The sequence below is a fragment of the Cheilinus undulatus genome, linkage group 24, assembly GCF_018320785.1.
Source record: "Cheilinus undulatus linkage group 24, ASM1832078v1, whole genome shotgun sequence".
In the NCBI taxonomy this organism is placed as follows: Eukaryota; Metazoa; Chordata; class Actinopteri; order Labriformes; family Labridae; genus Cheilinus; species Cheilinus undulatus.
This window is the reverse complement of record NC_054888.1, coordinates 20,013,576-20,034,443: the sequence shown is the minus strand read 5'-3', so window position 1 is coordinate 20,034,443 and position 20,868 is coordinate 20,013,576. Positions and strand designations below refer to the sequence as shown.

Here is a 20,868-nt window from a genome sequence, read left to right as displayed (position 1 = left end):
CAGGATGCTTCTTTGCCTGCTTTTTATTGAACTTGTAATGGCTAAAACGGTGGCATGTGCGTAAAACTTTGGATTGCATTAGAGAGCGTTTGTTTTACGCTTCTGTTCATGTCGATAAAAAAGCGTCCCATCTGCTGAGGATCACTTCAGAGCAGGTTTAAAATGCATTAAATCGTCCAGGATTTATGTTTTCTGTGCACTTACCATGCTGCGCCAACGCTCCAGGTTGCACGATCCAAAGCAGCGCGATGCGTAAAAGTCCAAGCAACAGCAGGCGCAACGAGCGAAATGCGCGACAGTCCATGTCTGCAGCTCCGAGTTTACAGATCAGGAGGATGAATCAGTCGTCTGGTTCCATTGAAAGTTTTAGAAAATGATGCGAAAGTGGCTAAACCTGGACTTTTCCTCGCAGGAGGAGAGGCTGTAATTTGCGCAGCGCTCGCTGCAGACTGCGGCTTTTCTGAGAGAGGAGCGCAAGATGACAGAAAGAGAGAGAGAGAGAGAGAGGGGAAGGAGGAGGGGAGAGAGGGCAATAAACCACCGAGGAGTCTGCTCGTGTCAGTGGGAGTTCTTTCACCCTCCACAGAGGAGTGGACGTCATCATCAGTCAAGATGGCAGTGATCAAAAAATCTCTAAAATGATCCAGAAGAAACTGAGACCCTCACAGCAGCGGCTGGAGTGAGTTATCACGGTTTATTCTACTGTAAACACCGAAATACTGACGCAAATCTAAACTTTAAGAGCTGTTCAGTACGGAGGCCCATTAGGTCAACTGCAAAAACATTTCCCTAAACTAAATATTTAACTAAAAATATTTTAATATGAAATTAAGTTAAAATATATCATAAAGACAAAAAACATATGGTAAATTGTAAATAATTGAATAAATTAATTATTTTTTTAAGTAAATAAATTTTTAACAAAATAAATAAATCTGAAGCCGCCAAAGATTTTTTTGTTTCAACAAAACAAAAAACAAGTATGATATACAAAATTTTTGCTTTTCAAAAGAAGTAGTAAGGAAAAAACCCTGATAAACACAAACATTTGTGTCCTGGACTACAAACCTTTTTGTAAAACATGACAAAAATTTGAAACGTAAAAAAAAACCCGACAACAATACAAAAACAAAAAACACTGATAATTTTTTTCATTGAACATAAAAAAATTCCTGAACACAAAAAGTCATGAAACACAAAAAGTATTTCCTCTAATACCAAAAAAATACTTCATAAAACATAGTAAATATTTCTTCTTTCATAAAAACATTTCATAAAATACAAAAAAACCCCATGCCATTAAAACATAAACATTTTTCCCCAAAAAAAAGGAATTAAAAAATCTACCTTTATTTGTGGAATTCAAAAACGGTTTATAAAGTTAAAAAAAAGATTTGTTAGAACATTAAAACATTTTATGAAGCAAAATAATATTTAGAAACAAGATCATGCAATATGCAATGTTTCTGAGTTTGATAAAAATTTTTAGTTCATTTCTTTGAATATTTATAAGATAATTTTATTATTATTATTATTTTTTTTTACAGTTGGCCCTTTTGGCCACCATATATTCAGACTCACTACTAAGAAAGCTACGAAGACTGGAATCAAACGTCTGTGGATTAAAACTGTCCAAAAAGAAAAATATGCAGACAATCACGGAGCACGTGCTGCTGCCACATGTTGAACATTTCATGTTTCCACAACAAACAGAAGAGTTCATTTTCTACAGACACGACTCTGAAATATCAGGCAGTTTATGAAGAATCACTGTAATCACCAGCTGGAGGAATAAACAAGAATTTAAGCAGAAATTCAGGCTGGAATCACGCTGCTTTTGAGACATTCCTGCAGCATATGAATGCACACATACACCTAGATATGCAGGCACATATACATCTAAATATACATCACTAACAGTGTATACACAGCCGTCCTCTGCAGCTGTGTGCTCTCAGTCTCTCTGTAAACTGTCAGTGAAGCGGCTGCAGAGAAAGACAGCGCTGCAGTCAGGCTTCACTTAGAACAGAATGAACGCTTATGCTGTTTTTAAGAAAATATGCTCATTTCAAAATGTGAACAAATTGTCTGCTCCTGATGAGGCTGGCATTTGGAGCAGTTTTTCACACCCTTAGCTAGATTTTTATAAGTAGATTTAGATTTTTATTTATAAGATTTTGTACACCTAAAGTAGGATTTGTTGCCCTTTGTGTGATTTTAAGGCTCTTAGTGAATTTTTTTGGCAATCAGTAAATTTCTTTCATACTCCCAGGGTGGTTTTGGCAGTTTAGTTAGTTGAGTTTTTGAACTCTTAAAGAGATTTTTTGTCATTCAGTAAGACTGTTCATGCCCTTAGGGAGAGTTTTTGGCATAAAGTGAAGCTTTTATGCCCCTAGTGAGATTTTTCATGCATAGTGTCAGTTTTTCTGTGACCTAGTGAGATTTTTGTGCTTTTTAATGCTGTAAATGAGATTTTTATACGTTACGCAAGTTTTTTTTATGCTCTTTGTGAGATTTCTGTGCATCAAACCAATTTTCTATGCTCTTAGAAGATTTTTATTGCCTTTTTTAAGATTTCACTGCAATACATACATTTTTCTGTCTTCTTATTGATATTTTTGGGGCTCCTAGAGAGACTTTTTAATGTTTATAATGAGATTTTTTATGGATTAGATACATTTTTGTATGCCCTTAATGATATTTTGATACTCATAATAAGATTTGTATGCATTTATAAATTTTTTCTACGTTCTTAGTGAGATTTTTAATGCTTTTATTGATATTTTTAGTGCTAAAAATTGAGATTTTTATGCATCAAGCCAGTTTTTTCAGTGTTCTTAGTGAGTTTTTTGGTACTCAAAGTAAAAAAATTTTATGCGTTTATCAAGTTTTTCTATAAACTTAGTGAGATTTTTATGCACTTCATACATTTTTCTGTGCTCTCAGAAAGATTTTCTGTGTTTATCATGAGCCTTTTTTGCATGAAGTTAGATGATTTTTATTTGATGTGGGGGGTTCATTCAGTTTTTCTTTTTTTTTTTTTTAGCTTTTTTTTTGTATTCACTGTTTTTGCATTTAGTTTTTTAATCATGTTTTGTGAAATGTTTTGTGCATTCAGTGATAAATGTTTGCACCGAAGAGACTATAAACCTGACTGATGTGGATAAAACCTGGATGTTCTGCAGATTCTTTAGAGTTGAAGCACAGCGCTGTAATTTTCTCCCTGTTGAGCTCAGATCTCTGAAGACCAAACTGCAGTAACCACACAGGCAGAGGAGTCCTCCTCCTGGTTCATGATCTCTTCATGTGACTGAAAACACGGAGAGACATGGAGTTTGTGACTGAGAGGATTTCTCAGCAGGTGGAGGTGAGAGCCCGCTGAGCTGAAACAGAGAAGGTCGTCCTCCTGCGTTTGGCGTAAACATCAGGTGCACGAGGCTGCGGAGACCAAGACGACATACCTTTCCACTAAATCAAAGAGTGGAGCGGAGCAGCAGGTGTTCTCCGCTCGCCTTTTCATTCATGGACTGCTGGAACACTGTGAGAAAGTCTCAGATTTTAGACTGGGACCTGAAAATGACACGTCTTTGAGGAACGTATTCAGGTGTTCTAGTCTTAGACTGGGATGTTTGACATTTGGTCAAAATCTGTAAAGGCAGTTAAGGGTGATCAAATCTGTTTCTTTGATGTCTTTTAGGGTCCAGAATCAAGACTTAAAGTTTTTACATTATAAGATGGCATTTAAAACAGCCACTTTAGCACCAAATTTCAAGTCAGATCAATCTGTAAAGAGTTGTTCTGTCCTGCAAAATGTTGAAAATCCATCACCTGGATGGACACTAAATGCAAAAACAGTATTAGACTTTCTCGTTTTAATCCCCTCTCATCCTCCTGTCTCTTTCTGCACTAAATCCCAAATTTGTCGTCCCCACAGCTGCCCTGCATGTGCTCAGAGCCTCAGAGCTGCTGTCTCATGCACATTAGACTCCCAAGAACCTCCTGGAAGCCTCCCCGGTATGAGAGCCCGGTGGAGGTGGCTCCCGGCCGGAGCAGAGAAAACATTATCTGCCACCTCCTTTGAAGTGTGTGCCCTGAGAAACGACGTGGAGGGGGGGTTTAGTCCCGCCTCCTGAGCGCTTCCAGATGTCACACATCCTCCTTTACTGTGAGAACAACAAGCAGAGAACATGCAAGAGGCATGTAGGCAGCCACCATGCCTCCAAACATCTTGCAACCATATTGTTCCTGCTCTCTTTAAACATGTGAGTCACTTTTAACACGTCTGCATCCTTAAAGTGCCATCCAAACATGCAGTATAACCAAGAGTTTCTACATTTTAAGTGTAAAAAGTGACTTAAATGTAAATGATGCTTCAGCCACTATGATAAAACATCATTTATAGGTGTACAGTAGAAGTTAAAACACATTTCTTGGCTGCTTATTTCAGCAAGATGTTTTGCAGTTTTGGTTCCCAGCTATTATGCACACCAAAACCTCCTAATGTTGGCCTTAAAATGGCGAGTAAGTAAACTAAAGGGGAGGGCGAGTGAGGCCAAAAGTCAATCAGTTTGACCCGAAGGGTGCTCCTTAGCTAGTTTTCCTGAAGGTCATGTTTGAGGTGAGCCGCTGTGAAGATTTAGGAGATAATTCATCAGAACAATGTAGGGCTTAAAGGCAAAAACATGCACGATTTATGAGTCACTGCGTTTGGGTTTCATTTAAGGTTTGGGAATAACACTTGGGCCCTGAGCACTGACCCTATTATACCTGTATGGGTCATTTTTCTGGCAGAAGAATATGGGGCAACAAAATGCTCAAAAACTCACCAAACTTAACTGAAAATTGTCCCCCAATGGAAATTATTGTATTTTGGTGGAATTGTGAGTAAGAGCTATGTGCATGAAAATTTGTACACTTGGGTATCATGATTAGACAAAGAAAAAAGTCTCCTGGGGCCATTCTCTAAAATGTACAGGAAGTGCACTATAAACAGTTAAGTGTCAAATTTGGGGTTTTTCCGAGTGATTCGCAAGTTTCATATTTTAACAAACTACTCAGAGAGATTTGATCCGATTGACTCCAGAATTTTTTTGCTCATACTAAACAACCTGGAGATCTAAAGCTGTGCAAACGTTGAGTTTTCACCGTAGGGCGGGGCTGTGACAGGAGTCCAAACTTAAACTTCTTTTTTGTACATTTTTGCAGTGATAATATAACAATAATGCCTTATAACTTCTTATTGCTCATATCAATCATCACCAAACTTCACAGGGATGAACACCGGTATTCCTGAATGCATTCATGCATCAATATCATTACTTTGTCACAGCGCCTCCTTCTGGCAAGTGAACATTTCTGCCTCTGATTTTTTTAATTTTCACTTTAAATATTCAGCCCCTGCCCGCCATTCAGCCTAGGCTTTTGATTTTTGGACCCATGCCCAAATCCCAACAGGAAGTCCACGAGCTTCATCTCAATTTCAAAATAAGGCATTTTTGATGGTGCCAAATGACTTAACATTATAACTTTAGTAGACAATATTCTGGGATCCTCTGCTCTCTCTTGCAAGACAGCAGTTTAACACTTACCATGCTTACATGCAAACATCTCATCATTGCACCCCCTACTGTCAACAAGAAGTGACACAAATGGGTCATATCTTAATTCCTCTTATTGTGCTCAACCTATTGAGCTCCAATTTTGAAAGAAAGGCCTCAATAACGGCAACAACACAGATATGTTTTATTGAAGGATGTCTCACTGGCGATGGGGGGCATTTCAATATCTCGCCAGTTTGACAGGAAGTATGTGCAACTGTCATACAAACATCTGATTGTCTTCAAATTTCATGTAGAATGGAGGTCTGCTCCTCTACATATTCAAAGGTGAATTTCATTGTTTTGATGTAGCAACCCTACTGGCAACAGGAAGTGACACAATTGGGCCATTTCTTTAATGGCGAAATTCGTTATCACACGGTTTTACAGGAAGTCACTGTAGCTTTTGTATAAAACTTCTTATTTGCATCAGATCTCACATGTATGATTCGGGACTGCCCCTCTACATATTTAAATGTGTATCACGTTTTTGCTAATGCACCAGTAAGAAAGCAGAAGCATCTCTGAAATAGGACAAATAACACCCTGCCTCCATGTTGCTCATTCAGCTAAAAATATATGCAGCATAGGTTTGATCATTTTCTTAGATTATTGGTCATGACATTGCATTGAAGGAGTTCCTCAGGGCGCCATCCTGGGTCCTCTAAAAGACTACAAAAATAGTAGTAAAGATGTTTACAGTCACGGTGTGATTATAGAAGCTTTTCCAGGGATGTTGTGCAGCAGAAGGCCTCACTTTGAGTCAAAACATAGCCTGCAGGGCCTCCCTGACTGACAGCCACACCTCCATGTTGTAGGTGGGAGTACAGTGTGACCTCTAAACCTTCAGCGTGGGCTTTTCTCACTCTGTCAGGTTGGATTATGAGACGTTTCCTAAACAGAGAGGTGTCACTGATGCAGTGTCCGGTAGCTCTGAGATAATGGAAGCAAAGTTAAAGCATCGCTCACCCAGTATGAACTTGGCTCTGAGTTTCTCTCAGTGTAGTTTTTTTGTAGTTGTAGCTTATAAAACCAGCAAAGGCAACGGTTTACACCAAGAAGATGAAAATATAATGACAAAAAACATCAAAATCTATGCAGGGCAACACAAAATAACATTACAACACATCTCTGAAACACAAAAAGTGTCACATACAGAGTTCATGTTAACAGGTTCAGTGAAGTTCAAACAGGTAATTTTACTGTATTCACAGTGGGATGAATAACTGCAGGTTTCTTAAGTTGTGCTGTATTTGTGTTTTTTTTTCAGGTTCAGTGTGGCGGGGATTGAAGATTTCGTCTTCAGCAGGAGTGGGATAACTTGTTGAGATAAAAGCAGACGGCTTATTGAGGTTTGATGAGGAGAGGAATGAAGGAGCAGAGAAGGTGCGAAAAAAAGGTGTTTATTAAAGATTTATATAGACATTTAAGAGCAAATGTTCTCTATATTATCGTTTTAAAACTCTTTTTTTTCAGTGTACCGAAGTCTATGAATCAGGTGGAGCACTTTTTCAGGTCAGTAGATCTTAATTTATTTGTGCCTTAGTATATAGTAACCTTAGCAATGTAAATCCCTGTTTTTTTTATCCCTGTTTTTTTAAACTGAATTAAAATGGGTTAAAAATGCAAAACTGGAAGAAAAAGGTGGTGAAATGGGATTTTATACATAGCAGAAATGGATTTAAAGTAGTAAAAAATGGGCTTAAAAAGTAATAAAGCATAATATAGTGAAATTTGGTTAAAATGGGTGGAAACATGGTGAAAAGGAGTGGCAATATAGGTCAACAGAGGTAACATAAAATGGCAAGTGCGAGAACTGGTTGAGAAGCTGCTTTAAAGTTGGAGAAATGGACAGATAAGGTGGTAAACTGGGATTAAAAGGTGGAAGAAATGGGTTTAAGTGGCAAAAATTGGTGGGAAAAGTAATGAAAACTGGTTAAAATGAGTAGAAATTTGTAAGTAGCAAACGTGTAAAATATGCCTGAAAATTACTCACAAATGATGAAAAGTGGCAGATAATAGCTGTAAAACTGTGTGGGGAAAAGCAGTTAAAAAGTGGCACAAATACTTCCACGTCAGAACCCAGCAATAGTTTGACATACTTTTGTGCTCTACAGTGAGGGACTGTTAGCCAGGATGCTAGCACCAATACTACTGATAAAACACATGCAATACATCACAACATGTAAAGGGCCCATTCTCTGGGGTTGTGTAGATTCACTTTTTACAGTTTTTAAACATTACTTTGATTTGGTGGTAGTTTTTTAAAAGTCATCTGGCGACCCTCTCTCAGAGTCCCAAGACGGTCCCAACCCACATGTTGAGAACCACTGTACTAGAGGTACTAGAACTTTCAGGGCATTTCAGTAAACTTAACTTATGGCATTGAAAATTAGTTAGGTTGAACATCTGATCTTTGTTTTATGAAGCAGTATTTGATTTAGGGGTAATTAGTTTCAAAACAACCACCGTGGTCACCACAGGGAGAAACATAATTTTTGTACTTCCAACCATAATCACATTTAGAGCAGAGTAGAGCCTCCAGGAGTATGGAGGATATGTTTGATTTAAATGAGCTCCATGTGATTCGGGCCTTCTCTCCATTGCTGACACTCTGCTGCCATCTAGTGGTGAAGGGTGAGTAATGCAGCACATTACGGTGTAAAAGCAACAGATGGTCCCTACATTGCTTGAATTAAAGTCAAAAGGGTCTAAGCCAAGATCCTACCGCTTCTGGCAGATTTTGTCTTCGTTTTTCCAAGGGCAATAAACCCATCTAAATAAATAAGTTGTTAATAAAACCCAAGCAGCATTTATGATATGAGTCTTAGCATAAGAATTAAAAGAAAATTAAGTGCTTTATGTCACTAAATATACATCACTTTTTAATTGTTTTATAATTTTCTAATTGATCATGATTTATAAGTAGACATGGTTTGGCTCTGGTCGCTACTGCTGGTGATACTCTGCTGCCATCTAGTGGAAATGTGATGAAAATATGCAGTACAGATGGGAAAATAAAAGAAATTTACCCAATAGTTGTCATACATGGAAAGTGCTAAACAAAAAATAAGTAGAATTTTTTTTTGTCTCTTAATTGACTTTTTTTCTTCCAGCAAAAACAGCCAATTAATGTCAAAACTAACAATTTTTGTCTTAAAACGGTAACAGCAAAAGACATGTCTTGTTTTTACCAACTCCAGCAGCAGCAGCAGTAGTAAAAGAGGTACAGGGTCTTTTCAGTTTGGTGTACAAGAACAAAATTATCCTCAAAGTCCCGTTAATTTAAAATATTGCAGCAACACGTGAAGATGAAGCTGCAGGAGTAAGAGTACGTGTGGAACTTCACACTCCGTTTCTATTTTAACAAATGAAAGTGAAACAACACACACAGGAGAAAAAGGAACTCACATTCATTGTTTTCATGCACAGAGGAAGTCTTAATTTCAGGAATTGGACTCATCGATGTCGAGTCATCGTCTGGTTGATTCATTAGAACAATGATTAACTTAAACCGGCTCACAGAGAGGTTAAAGAGCAAATCCACGGCACAGATTTCACTCGGTGTGACAGCCGTGTGTGGAGAGGACGATCATCTGACGGTAAATAAAAGGTTTCACTTTATAAATGAATGAGAAGCTATGCATGCTGTGATTTTTACAGTCAAATATGGGATTCTGAGTGCAAACTGAGAGCATTTGCATTGTAGAAAAGCTTGTACAGAATGCAGTGTATGCTTAGAGGTAAAGCAGATGATTTCTGTGTGTTTAGAGTGAACTTTACAGAGTTAAAATTGTCGTTTTAAAAGTAGAAGCTTTTGAAATCAAATACACTGTTATTGTGTGATTAAAGTTGACTCTAAAGGGTTTTAATTTTTTTTTTTAAGTGCAGACTGAAGTTATCTACAGGTAAAACAACTCTTTAAAAACAGTGTTAAAGATTGTGTGGCTTTTAGCCTTTTTTTTTTTTTTTTTTTTTTTTTTTTTTAGAGATTAAGCAACCAAAGCAAAGCCCAGTCTAGTTTGTCCTTCCAAGGCTTCTGTAGAAACATAGAGAAGCAACATGGCAGACTTGGTGGAAGAGGAGCTGCTCATTCAGCTGATAAAAAGAGCTTTTTCTGAGGTATTCTACATTCAAAAGACCTTGTTATAGGACATAAAAACTATATAATGATGGAGATTAACTTTGTAGGTAAAGTTAAAAGATCTGTGAAGAATTTTTTTTGAAAGAAAACATGCAAACTACTGTGCCTGATATATAAATGGCTTTATGAAGCTAGGGGATTTGTTTTTGTGCAAATTGACAAAAGTTTAAGAGAGAGACATGTACATTTATGGATATTTTTATATTATATTATTTTTATAAGTGCCTTATAACGTTGCAGAAAGGCTCACCAAAGAAATTAAAAAATATTTTTTTAAGGTGAGATCCTTTATTAAAGCTAAAAACAGTTATCCTGGCACACCAGATAGATCTACTGCATGGATAGAAAAGCCGATAGAAAGTGTTTAAGAAGGGCAGGACTTAAAAAAAAATCTAGGAAGGTGATTGGACGAACGTTGTGTCCGTCACATTCATCACGGGCCAATCAGCGCGACAAAACATGTGACGTAGTAGCACGCATGCGCAGCTCTGCAACACCTACCGGTAAACGCTACCTTAGTTTGGGAACTAGCATTTGATTATGATGTGGATTAAACGCCGCGCCCGGTCGGGAGAAGAGCGAAAACGTCTTCCCCGCCGAGAGGAGCGTACAGTATGGCTCTATGCTCTAATTTTGATAAAAGAAGAAAGAAATGCGGCTAAGTTCTGATTAAACTGCCACTATACCAATGCTACTGCCTAGCTAACTGCTCCACCAGTAAACTCAGGGCACAAGAAGGGCGGAAACATCGAGCTGACCGCCAGTAACACCGGAAGTTGCGGCTTCTCGCAGTACAACTAAACCCCGCCCATAGCAACCAACTCGTTGACGCTGATTGGTCCGAACAGCGTTTGGTTCGCCAAAAAAGTTGCAGAGGAGAGCTTTCTTTGCTATATGGATTTACCTGATGATAGACTTGGAGCCTTGCTGACTTTGCAAGGTTATAAAACCGCTGCCACCGGAGGGAAAAAGGAGGTTTAAGAGGTAGATAAAGGTGCTTTCTTGTCTATATTTTTGAGTTTTTAGGGCTTAGATTTTTAAGTTAGGTGTCTTTCAACATCGCAGAAAGGCTACCCATGTTTTAAGGTGACATCCTTTTTTAAAGCAAAAAGCAGCTGCTGTTTGAGGTACAAATTGATGCTTTGCGTCTCAATTTTTATCACTGACTGGCCCAGATTTTTACATGCCAGCATTACAGAAATGATCCTCACTGAAATTAGACCCAAGTTTTAAGGTGGCATCCTTTTTTTACAAGTTGGAGACAGCTGCTACATTGCTCTCCTCAAAGCTACCAGACTCCACCAATAAAAATTAACATTTTCCTCACTGAACATAGCAGTCTCTGGTCTACTTCTGCCTCAAATTTGAGTGTGACTTAAGGGTTTGAATCAGCTAGTATAGGTCCAGTGTGTTTTTCAATATTTTATAACACATAAAACACTGAATGAGGTAGTGGCAGATGTGCAACTCTTACGTTTTTATCAGTTGAGTCTGGTAGCTTTAAAGAGAGCAATGCAACAGCTGTTACTCTTTAACAAATCGTCCTGTTTCTGCAGGGATCCATTGATCCATAAAGCTGTCAGAATCTTATAATAACAGCCTGAGCCTGTCAGTGACAAAAACAACGTAGTGAACAAATCTGGGTTGGGTGTATCTGTCCCTAAGGTGAATTTAAACTCCAAAGAGTGACCCTGTTTGAAGATATGTCCTCTGATAATTTTTGCAGGCCAGCAGCCGCCTAATCTCACAGTGATGGAGCAGTTTGAAGGCCTGAACCCGGCAGAGACCTTTAAGGGGCTTGCTGCCTCTTTGGGCTGCAGCTCGACGTCTGCAGAGGTGGCTTCGTACCTCGACAAACACGACAAACTGAGACATCTGCGGGAGAATTTCCATGTACCTAAAATAGCAGATTTACCCCCCAGTGAGTAAAAACACTGCCTTTAAATGTTGAGTTTAATTTCAAAGACGAACCTCTCTGATAGCTTTTTTTCTCTGCAGCTGATTTGTCGCTGGTTGATGGCACTCAAGATTGCATGTACTTTGTTGGAAACTCGCTGGGTCTTCAGCCTAAAATGGCCAGAAAATACCTGGAGGAGGAGCTGGACAAGTGGGCCAAATCGTACGTTCACTCTTATGTTCACCAAAAGGATAAAAAGAAGAGATTGACTCTTGTTTAAAGTGTGAAATCTTTTTACAGAGGCGTCCACGGTCACTTAGAGGGTTCCCGACCTTGGGCGTGGGCTGAAAACAACATTGAGGAAATGATGGCAGACGTTGTCGGTAAGAGATGCCATATCAGCTTCTGACAGCTCATACAAGGAAATAAACACGCCCTAATGACGCTGATATCACCAACAGCTGCATTCAAGGCAGTGTGATTTCTCTGTATGAGATAATAACAGTCTGTTGTGCAACTTTCCCACATTGTTTCCATGAAGCTGCTCCATAAGTTCACTGCACTTTTTGTAGAGTTTAAAGTCCACATGACGAGTCTTTAAACAAGTCTGCAGGGACAAACACATAGCTTGTATATGTAATGATGGAGCTGTGGTGCATGTATGAGCTTAAGGATAGAGGTAACTCATTAATTATCTTAACAGCGTTGTTAAAAAAGCAATTTTGATCTTTAACAGCACTCTGTTATAGGTGCTGTAAATATCAGCATTTTTATTGTATTAATTCAGGATTTTAACTGTTTAACAACATCCTCCAATCTTATTTTTAAGGCTTTAGTCAAAATATTCAGAACCCAAAGTGATATCGCATTGATCTAAAACAAAGAAGAGCAGCAAATCCTCACATTTACGTGAGCTGGGACAATAAACTGCATGCATTTGTTATTAATGCTTAAAAGTTAGAAATAGATCATCTGTTTTTTAGCCCTTGTATTTGCCATATATCATCTCAAATAAATGATTTCTGTACCAACCTAAACACAATACAAGAAGTCACATCTTTGATCAAATATTTTTTCTAAATTATTGCAATTCATCTTTTAAAAAACTAAACTTTTCTCAAAAGGTGGTTTTAAACCAAAAGAACAATGAACTTTAGTCCCAGGAACTTGTTTTCAAAGGTTCTAGAGTCCAGAAACGTGTCTTCAAGGTGTCTAGAGTCCATGAACTTGTCTTTAAGGGGTAAAGAGTCCAGGAACTTCTCTTCAAGGGGTCTAGAGCCCGGGAACTTGTCTCCTTAAGGGGCCTAGAGCCCAGGAACTTGTCTCTTTAAGGGGCCTAGAGCCCAGGAACTTGTCTTCAAGGGACCTAGAGACCAGGAACTTGTCTTCAAGGTGTCTAGAGTCCAGGAACTTGTCTCCTTAAGGGGCCTAGAGCCCAGGAACTTGTCTTTTTAAGGGGCCCAGAGCCCAGGAACTTGTCTCTTTAAGGGGCCTAGAGCCCAGGAACTTCTCTTCAAGGGGTCTAGAGTCCAGAAACGTGTCTTCAAGGTGTCTAGAGTCAAGGAACTTGTCTTTAAGGGGTAAAGAGTCCAGGAACTTCTCTTCAAGGGGTCTAGAGCCCAGGAACTTGTCTCCTTAAGGGGCCTAGAGCCCTGGAACTTGCTTCTTTAAGGGGCCTAGAGTCCAGGAACTTCTCTTCAAGGGGTCTAGAGACCAGGAACTTGTCTTAAAGGGATCTATGGTCCAGGACCTTCTCTTTAAGGTGTTTTAAGTCTAGGAACTTTCTTCAAGGGGTCTAGCATCCGGGAGCCTGTCTGCAAGGGGTCTAAAGTCCAGGAGCTTCTCTTCAAGGGTTGAAAGTCCAAGAACTTGTCTTTAAAGGGTCCAAAGTCCAGGAGTTTAATACCCTTAAGCAGGGACTTTTCAATGTTTTGAGTGTTTTAACCCCAGATCTAAAATTAGACCCTGGTTCCTGCAGTTGAAAAGTTCCTGCGGTGTAAAAGCTCCTAAAAATTTCAAATCTCGGTTGTTGTTTCCACCTGTGAGGTTTTTGTTTGTCTGACAGTGAAGATACTTGATCTTGACTCTTAAGTCAGAGTAGATGTTTGTTGAAAGTTCAAAGAAAATCTCTTTAAGCGTTGTTGAGATATCGTGCTTAGGAGTTAGGGATGAACATACCTAAAGGCTCTGGCCTTTGGTCTTCAAATCTAACCAGTTCATCCCAGAGTCAGAGTGGATATCTGTGCAAAGATTGAAGAAAATAAGTCATCATGTTGTTGAGCTATCATGTATGTATGCACACCCATTAAATAACTGCCATTATAGCCCTTAATATACCCTGCCCTTTTTTTATCCTGTTATTTTTGCTTCTAATTAAGACTTTTGAAAATGCTGAAAGGTTGCTCTGTTTGTTTAAGGAGCCAAACCTGAGGAAGTCGCGCTGATGAACGGCCTGACGGTTAATTTACACCTTCTTCTGGTAAGAGATGCTCACTGTTTAGCTTGAATATATTTTAAACATGCAAACCTGTATAAAGAAGAAAACTGACAGCCTAAATGTGGTCAGAATATACTTTTTTAAAACATGCAGGTGATATAGATGATATAGATTTTACGTTGTTTTTCTGCAGCTTTCGTTCTACAAACCGACAGCAGCTCGACATAAAATCCTCCTGGAGGACAAAGCCTTCCCTTCAGACCATGTGAGTAAAACTGATCCTGTAAAGGTCAAGGTTCTGACACTCAAACACCTTTTTTTTCTATAAAATCCACACCAACAAAGGCCTTTTTTTTACTACCTCCTGAACTTTGACTCCATTTTAACACAAACTGTGTTAAAGCAGAGGTCGCAGAGAGCAAAAATGGAGTAAAAGTTTAAGCACGCAAGAGAAGTTTTCTGCAGAAAGTAGTAAAATTAACACTAAGTAGAAGACTTCCTCGTGCATGTATGGAGCAGGTTATGTATGCATGAATGGCAATCAAAGCTGTAACGAGTCTGCAACTTTTGCACACCAGATACAAAGAATCAGAATCTTAAATACTTTATTAATCTCCAGGGGGAAATTCAGTCATTGCAGACATGCAGAAAGGGACTCAAACAACATTTCAGCTTGATTGCAGAACTCTTCTTGCTTTCCTTCTTTCTTAAAGGAAGAGAAATATTTGTTTTTCAGATTTAGCTCAATGTTTAACATTTTTTAAAGCAGGATTTTTTTAAGGGTAAACAAGCTGCATCCAAAGAAATTGACTAAAACAACAGAATTATCTAAAATCTCCTGTTCTCAGTATGCTGTCGAGTCTCAGATCAGACTGCGAGGATTCGACCCTGAGACGAGCATGCTGCTGCTGTCGCCAAGACCGGTAACAAAGCTTTTGCACAACTTTCCTTCTGTGGGATTATTTTAGAATTTAATGCACTAGGGAGTTTGGGAAAAAAAAACTGGATTTAACTCTTGTCTTCAGGGAGAAGAAACTCTGAGGACCGAGGACATCCTGGACAAGATCGAGAAGGAGGGAGACTCCATCGCTGTGGTGATGTTTAGCGGCGTTCAGTATTACACCGGACAGCTGTTTAACATGGCCGCCATCACTGAGGCCGGACACAAGAAGGTAACGTAAGACAATATCCACCTTTTCCAGCTGCAACATTTAAGTATCTTAATCGTTAACCACTTTTAGGTCTTCAACTTTGTTTTGATGCTCAAATTTTGGAAGTAGCCCAGCCCGTGAAAACCTCGTTGGGTTGATATGCCTAACCCTGGCTAATATTTGCCTCCTTGGTCTGATCTTTATCTTCTCTTTTCTTCACTGGCATCCCAACTTGGCAGCTGTTCAAATTGGAAAAAGAAGAAAAGCACCTGTTAAGTCCTGAACGTACTGACACATTCAGGCAAAATAAAAGCTCAGCAGCAAGCCTCTGTCTGAAGTTAGCTCATCTGTTTCCACCAAGTGGTCCGGTTTGCTTGTGTTTCCACCGCTGATGTCTGTCCTCCCTCACTTGTCTGATGGGAAACCCGTCTGTTTTTCTGGATCATGTGGCTCAGCTCAGTAGTAAGAGATGGTCTTTTGGTTCTGAAACGGCTTTCATTTGGTGCTACTTTGGATTTTTGAATATGGATTTAACAATAAGAAGAAAGGAAACTGGCACTCAAACAATAGTCAGCTCCTGTTTGTGAATACCATATTACTGGGTCTCTTACCCCACAAGGTTTATTTGCTTGATACTTTATCGGTGTTTATGACAAGATAAGGGTGAAAAGCTGTTAAAAGCTGCAAAGCTAGACCCCTCTAGACCAGTGATTCCCATGTATTTTACCACTTTTTTTTACCAAGTATAAGCCATTGCAACCCCACGTCTGTGTGTTCCGTTCGTTGTTGCTGATCAAGTCCGGCCTCTGTGCCGTCCGCGGCTGCTTTGTTGGTAGATGGCTGATGCTAGCTTGAATAACATTAATTCCAGACTCAATCTGGTCCTGACCTGGGGTTTCTTTTGAACAAGCCTGAAAGAAACCACTTCACCACCTTCACACAGGCTTTCTTCACATGCTTGACCCATTGGGCTCTCAGTGAGTTTCTTTTTTTTTACTAGCCAAGCCTCAATAAGTGACGTTAGCTCTTTTCCCATCCAGTAGAGCCTTGGTTTGTGTTTTATTATGGTGAAAAGGGTGAGTGTTACAGGGTGCACCTACAAGGAAATAAATGTCACATTCAATACTGTAGGGAAGAAATTCTGAAGACTCATTTAGCGACCCAACTGTGGGTCCAAACCCAGACCTTGAGCGTCTCCCTTCATTTAGACGTGTAGTAGAAGGTCTGAAGGACTAAGTGTTGGGATCATAGATGTAGAAATTTTCTGTCTATTGATTACTAACTGCTCTTATTCCCCTCCAGACCTCCACTTGACTTTTGTAACTCAAAGGGGTCACGTGTCTGCAATCACCCTATTATTTTATAAAAGGCTCATATATATTATTGTGATATATATATATATATTATTTTATTGATTTAAGAAGTGGTTTTGAGTATTTAGTTTAAAAAATAAGGTGCTTGAATTTTGGATATACCAATTTTTCTTAGCTCCAATGAGTCTCCATTAGTCTGGGACCCTTGGCTGTTACTTCTTTTACATCAATAGCAATGTTAAAAATTTCATCTTAAAGTGCTGCAAATGATAATTTACATGTAAATGCATGTTTGATTTGCTTTCCAAGCTGCATGCTAATGATGAATAAAACACCACAAAGAAAAGCCTTCATCTTTAAGAACAATGCTTTTTAATTTGTGAAAGTTACTCAGATGAATCAGAAAATACAAGCATTTGAGATGTGTCCTCATTTTTGTCTCTTTCAGGGCTGTTTCGTCGGCTTTGATTGCGCTCACGCTGCTGGAAACGCCGAGCTGAAGCTGCACGACTGGGGGGTCGACTTCGCCTGCTGGTGCTCGTACAAGGTCGGGACAGGAACTGATTTATTTAATATAAGTACATAAATGAATATAAATGCACATAATAAATAAAGGACAATCAACTGTTTGTTTCAGTACATAAATTCTGGTGCTGGAGGTTTAGCTGGAGCGTTTATCCATGAGAAGCACACAGACTCCATCAAACCTGCGTGAGTGATTAAAACTTCTGTCAGACAGTTTATAATAGGGTTTTGGTAACAATAGAATGATGTAAGTTGATTCAAAGTTTTCTGCATCCTCAGGCTGACGGGGTGGTGGGGACATGACTTGAAAACTCGCTTCCAGATGAGCAACGGTAAAAACACTCAAATGTTCTTAATTGGTTATAAATAAGATCCCTGAAGTGGTGAGTTGTTTTTAAGGCTGATGTTTGCTGCCATCTTGTGGTTTCTCTTTGGTATTACATCCTCTCTTCATGCACTTCATGCACTTTAAAGACATCCTCTGCATACTTAGCTGATATATCCTCACATTTTCCCATTATCAGGCAAACTGTGTGAAAATTTTTCATACATTATGCTGTAAAATATTCAGAACAATTTGTATGATTTAAAGGATTAAAACACCGTGAAAATGTTTTTCAGTGATGGATTTGCAGCCTGGAATAAGCGGCTTCAGGCTCTCCAACATGCCCATCCTGCTGGTCTGCCCCCTGCAAGCAAGTTTAGAGGTACTGCAGTTTTTCTATTTTACTTGTCACAAAATCAAAACAATTTATCTTGTTTTGTTTGTAGAATCTTGCACAAATCTAGCCCTGTTTAACTCTGTTACAAAGGCGATAAAGTCTGAATTTCACTGGCATGATCTTGCAGGTGTTTAGCATGACCAGTATGAAGGATCTGAGAAAAAAGTCCCTCCTGTTGACGGGCTACTTGGAGTTTCTGATTCGTCATTACTACACCGAGGACCCTGCCCAGCCTCAGAAGCCTCACGTCCGCATCATCACGCCCTCTGACCCTGAGCAGAGAGGCTGTCAGCTCTCGCTCTGCTTCTCCATCCACATCAGGAAGGTGTTTGAGGAGCTGGAGAGGAGGGGCGTTGCTGTGAGTATCCAACACTGACTCTATAATGTTATTTTCAGGGTGTTTTCACACCCTTATTTCAGTTAATCTGGTTCCTAATGTTGTCAGGTTATAAATGAACTGACTCAGTGTTTTGTCCTCTTGTTCAGTGTGACATGAGGGAGCCCAGCGTGCTGCGAGTCTCTCCGGCGCCACTCTACAACTCTTTTACTGACGTCCATCGATTTGTCAAAACACTCGGAGATGCTCTGGCAGCCAGCAGCAGCAAATGAAGCTTTAATCAGGGTGCTGAATTAATCTGCTGCAAACTCATAAAGGTATATTTTACATTCTGTGATCTGGACTAAATATTTCACCCTCTGCCTTACTGAAACCTCATCATCTGTATAAGCACAGTGGCAGTATTATCCATGTATGTATTATACTGTTATGTTTAAATTTGACATGATATGGACGTCAAGGTTTACATCAACAATTTACAGTGAACTTCAAAATAAACTTGTTTCTCGCATCTTTTGGGGCTTTTATTTTGAAACTTTTGCTCAAACTAAAAGCTCCTTGTTCAATTCTCTCCTTTATTTTTTATACTAAAAAGGCAATGCTAATCATGTAATTCAGTATTTATATGCTAAAAGAAGATGTCAAGCAGTGGTTCCGAACCTGGGGTCCGGGGATCCCTTGGGGGGCGCACAAGATCTCAGGGGGACCCATCTGCTCTGACACTGTCAAACTTAAAAGTGCATATCTTCTTTTTAAATCATTATAAAAAACATGATGTATGGCAGCATTAAAGGGCCACTAAAAAGAATTTTAAAAATAAAGAGGACCTGTTAATTTTTGAAAAAGTTTTCTTTTTTTTTTAATTTAAAAAGTCTTAAGTTTTTAACATTTAAAAGCTCATACAATAAAAAAGTAAAGTTTTCAAAATGATGGGTTTACAACAGTTCAAAGTAAAAAAAAAATATGACAAACCAAATTGAAACTTTTAAAATCATAAGGGAAAAAAATCTCAATTTTTCAGATTATAAAGTTGTATATTTGCAAGAAAACAAAGTCAGAATTTCAGGGTTTTAAAAGTTGTTATGTATATAAAAAATTTAAAATGTCATTGTTTTCAAAATCTTCAGTTTTGACATTAGAGACTTAAAATTTGGACATTTTTAAAACGATAAATCTAAAACAGTGTAAGGTCAAAATTTACAACAAACTAATCTAAAAGAATTGAGAGTTTAAAAAGTTGTTAATGTATATGGAAATGTCTTCATTTTAAAAATCTTCAATTTTGACATTAGAGACTCAAAAAAACGGAAGTTTTCAAAAAGATAAATCTACAAGAAACCAAACTGAAAATAGTGGTTAGATTTTTACTTTATAATTTACTTTATTTATTCAATGTTATATTATTATTTTTGATATATATATAATATTTTAGAATCTAAAAAATTGAGGTTTTGGTACAAATACATTTAAGACTTCCTAAGTAAAAAAATTGTTTGTTTTTGTCTTGTAAATGTATAACTTTTTTAACTTGCAAATTTCTGACCATTTCTTCTTGAAAACTGACAGATTTCCTTTGTATGTTTTTTTCTAGAGTGGCCCTAATACGCCATCATAATATAGGGCAATTCTTTCAAAGATCTATTGTCAAAAGCAAGTGTCTGTAGGCCATTTATAATGGGATTTTATCAATGAAAACAATTAAAATTGGTTTGTAATTTGTCCTAGATATGTGGGGGGTGACTGATGTAAGGAGTGTACTTAAGAGTTTCTAGTCATTTTTACTCAAAGATACCCAAATTACGGTGGGTGAAGGTCATAATATCACATCTTTATGGGTTTAAAACTTGCCTATTTCGAACTGAATTAAACTGAAATAGTAAATGATACTCTGATAAAAAACAGTCTTCAAATAGTTGTGTGGAATCATGCTGCTGAATTATGCCCTAAAATATTTTGTGTTTCGGATCCTCCTCTTAGGTGGAGCCCAGCCACAAAACTTGCAGCATGTGGTTTGCAAATTGCATGATTTCTGGGGTAAAATTTCTATTATATTATCCTGTAAGTCCTGCATATTTTACTAAATGTAAGATGCTACATTTATCATATTACTCGGTATGCATTTGTCATAAAAATGTAGATATTTAAGCTTAGAGTTGACATTTTCTGAACTCTACATTTTAAATATCTTGATAGGTGACAAATTTGGCTTCTTATGTTTAAAAAGGAGAAGTTTTGCATGTTTTAATATATTTAATCATTAACTAAAAATTAAAACAGAGCATGACACAAATTTGTTTGTTTAGATACAAGCTTTAAAAAAGGCAGAAATCAGCTTTTTAACTGCCTTCTTTTTCATACACCAAATATGAAGTGAAATACTGTTAAGTAAAGTGTAGAAACAATGCTATTAAATATCTAAAACCGTGCCATGTAATATTTCATATCGCTTGCCCTTTTGACCCCTGTGTTAAGTCAAGCATTTGGGCGCGACACCCTCGGCACTCTCAGCATGTGGTTTCCAAATGACATGATTCTGGGGGTAAAAATCAGATCAAACTCCCCTTTTTCCTCCCCCGTCTGTACATTACACAGCCGAGTTAGCCGCCAGTCCTCCCCTTACCAATTAACACCTACTTTATTATAACGCCGACTTCTCCCTAATGTTCCTGCGTGTGTTTATGCACTATTACCTTGACGGATGCCTACTCCACGATTAGACATAATTGGCATATCAATATGCAAAAC

At 38.3% G+C, this 20,868-nt stretch overlaps 2 protein-coding genes across 5 annotated transcripts in view; one reads left to right on the top strand and one right to left on the bottom strand.

Annotated features, from left to right (window-relative positions):
* The window catches only part of si:ch211-246m6.5 (von Willebrand factor D and EGF domain-containing protein), a 44,830-nt gene extending 44,424 nt beyond the window's left edge, over positions 1-406 (bottom strand). The window contains exon 1 of the mRNA XM_041781900.1: positions 205-406. Within this exon, the coding sequence (XP_041637834.1) occupies positions 205-304 (100 nt within the window). The 5' untranslated portion in view covers positions 305-406. The remainder of the gene's footprint in view (positions 1-204) is intronic.
* A 6,667-nt stretch (positions 407-7,073) lies between these two features.
* kynu (kynureninase) lies at positions 7,074-18,902 on the top strand. 4 transcript variants are annotated; one of them, XM_041781904.1, is made up of 14 exons: positions 7,074-7,112; positions 11,468-11,662; positions 11,740-11,860; positions 11,939-12,021; positions 14,056-14,117; positions 14,269-14,340; positions 14,924-14,998; positions 15,101-15,247; positions 16,988-17,086; positions 17,177-17,250; positions 17,344-17,396; positions 17,686-17,771; positions 17,914-18,144; positions 18,273-18,902. In XM_041781904.1, exons 2-14 carry the CDS (start codon positions 11,494-11,496, stop codon positions 18,393-18,395), a joined length of 1,395 nt encoding a protein of 464 aa, XP_041637838.1. In that variant the 5' UTR covers positions 7,074-7,112; positions 11,468-11,493; the 3' UTR covers positions 18,396-18,902. The 4 variants fall into 4 exon arrangements, with proteins under 4 accessions (XP_041637838.1, XP_041637836.1, XP_041637837.1 ...); XM_041781902.1 differs by lacking the exon at positions 7,074-7,112 and adding an exon at positions 9,068-9,199; XM_041781903.1 differs by lacking the exon at positions 7,074-7,112 and adding an exon at positions 9,643-9,719.
* Positions 18,903-20,868: the final 1,966 nt, after the last annotated feature.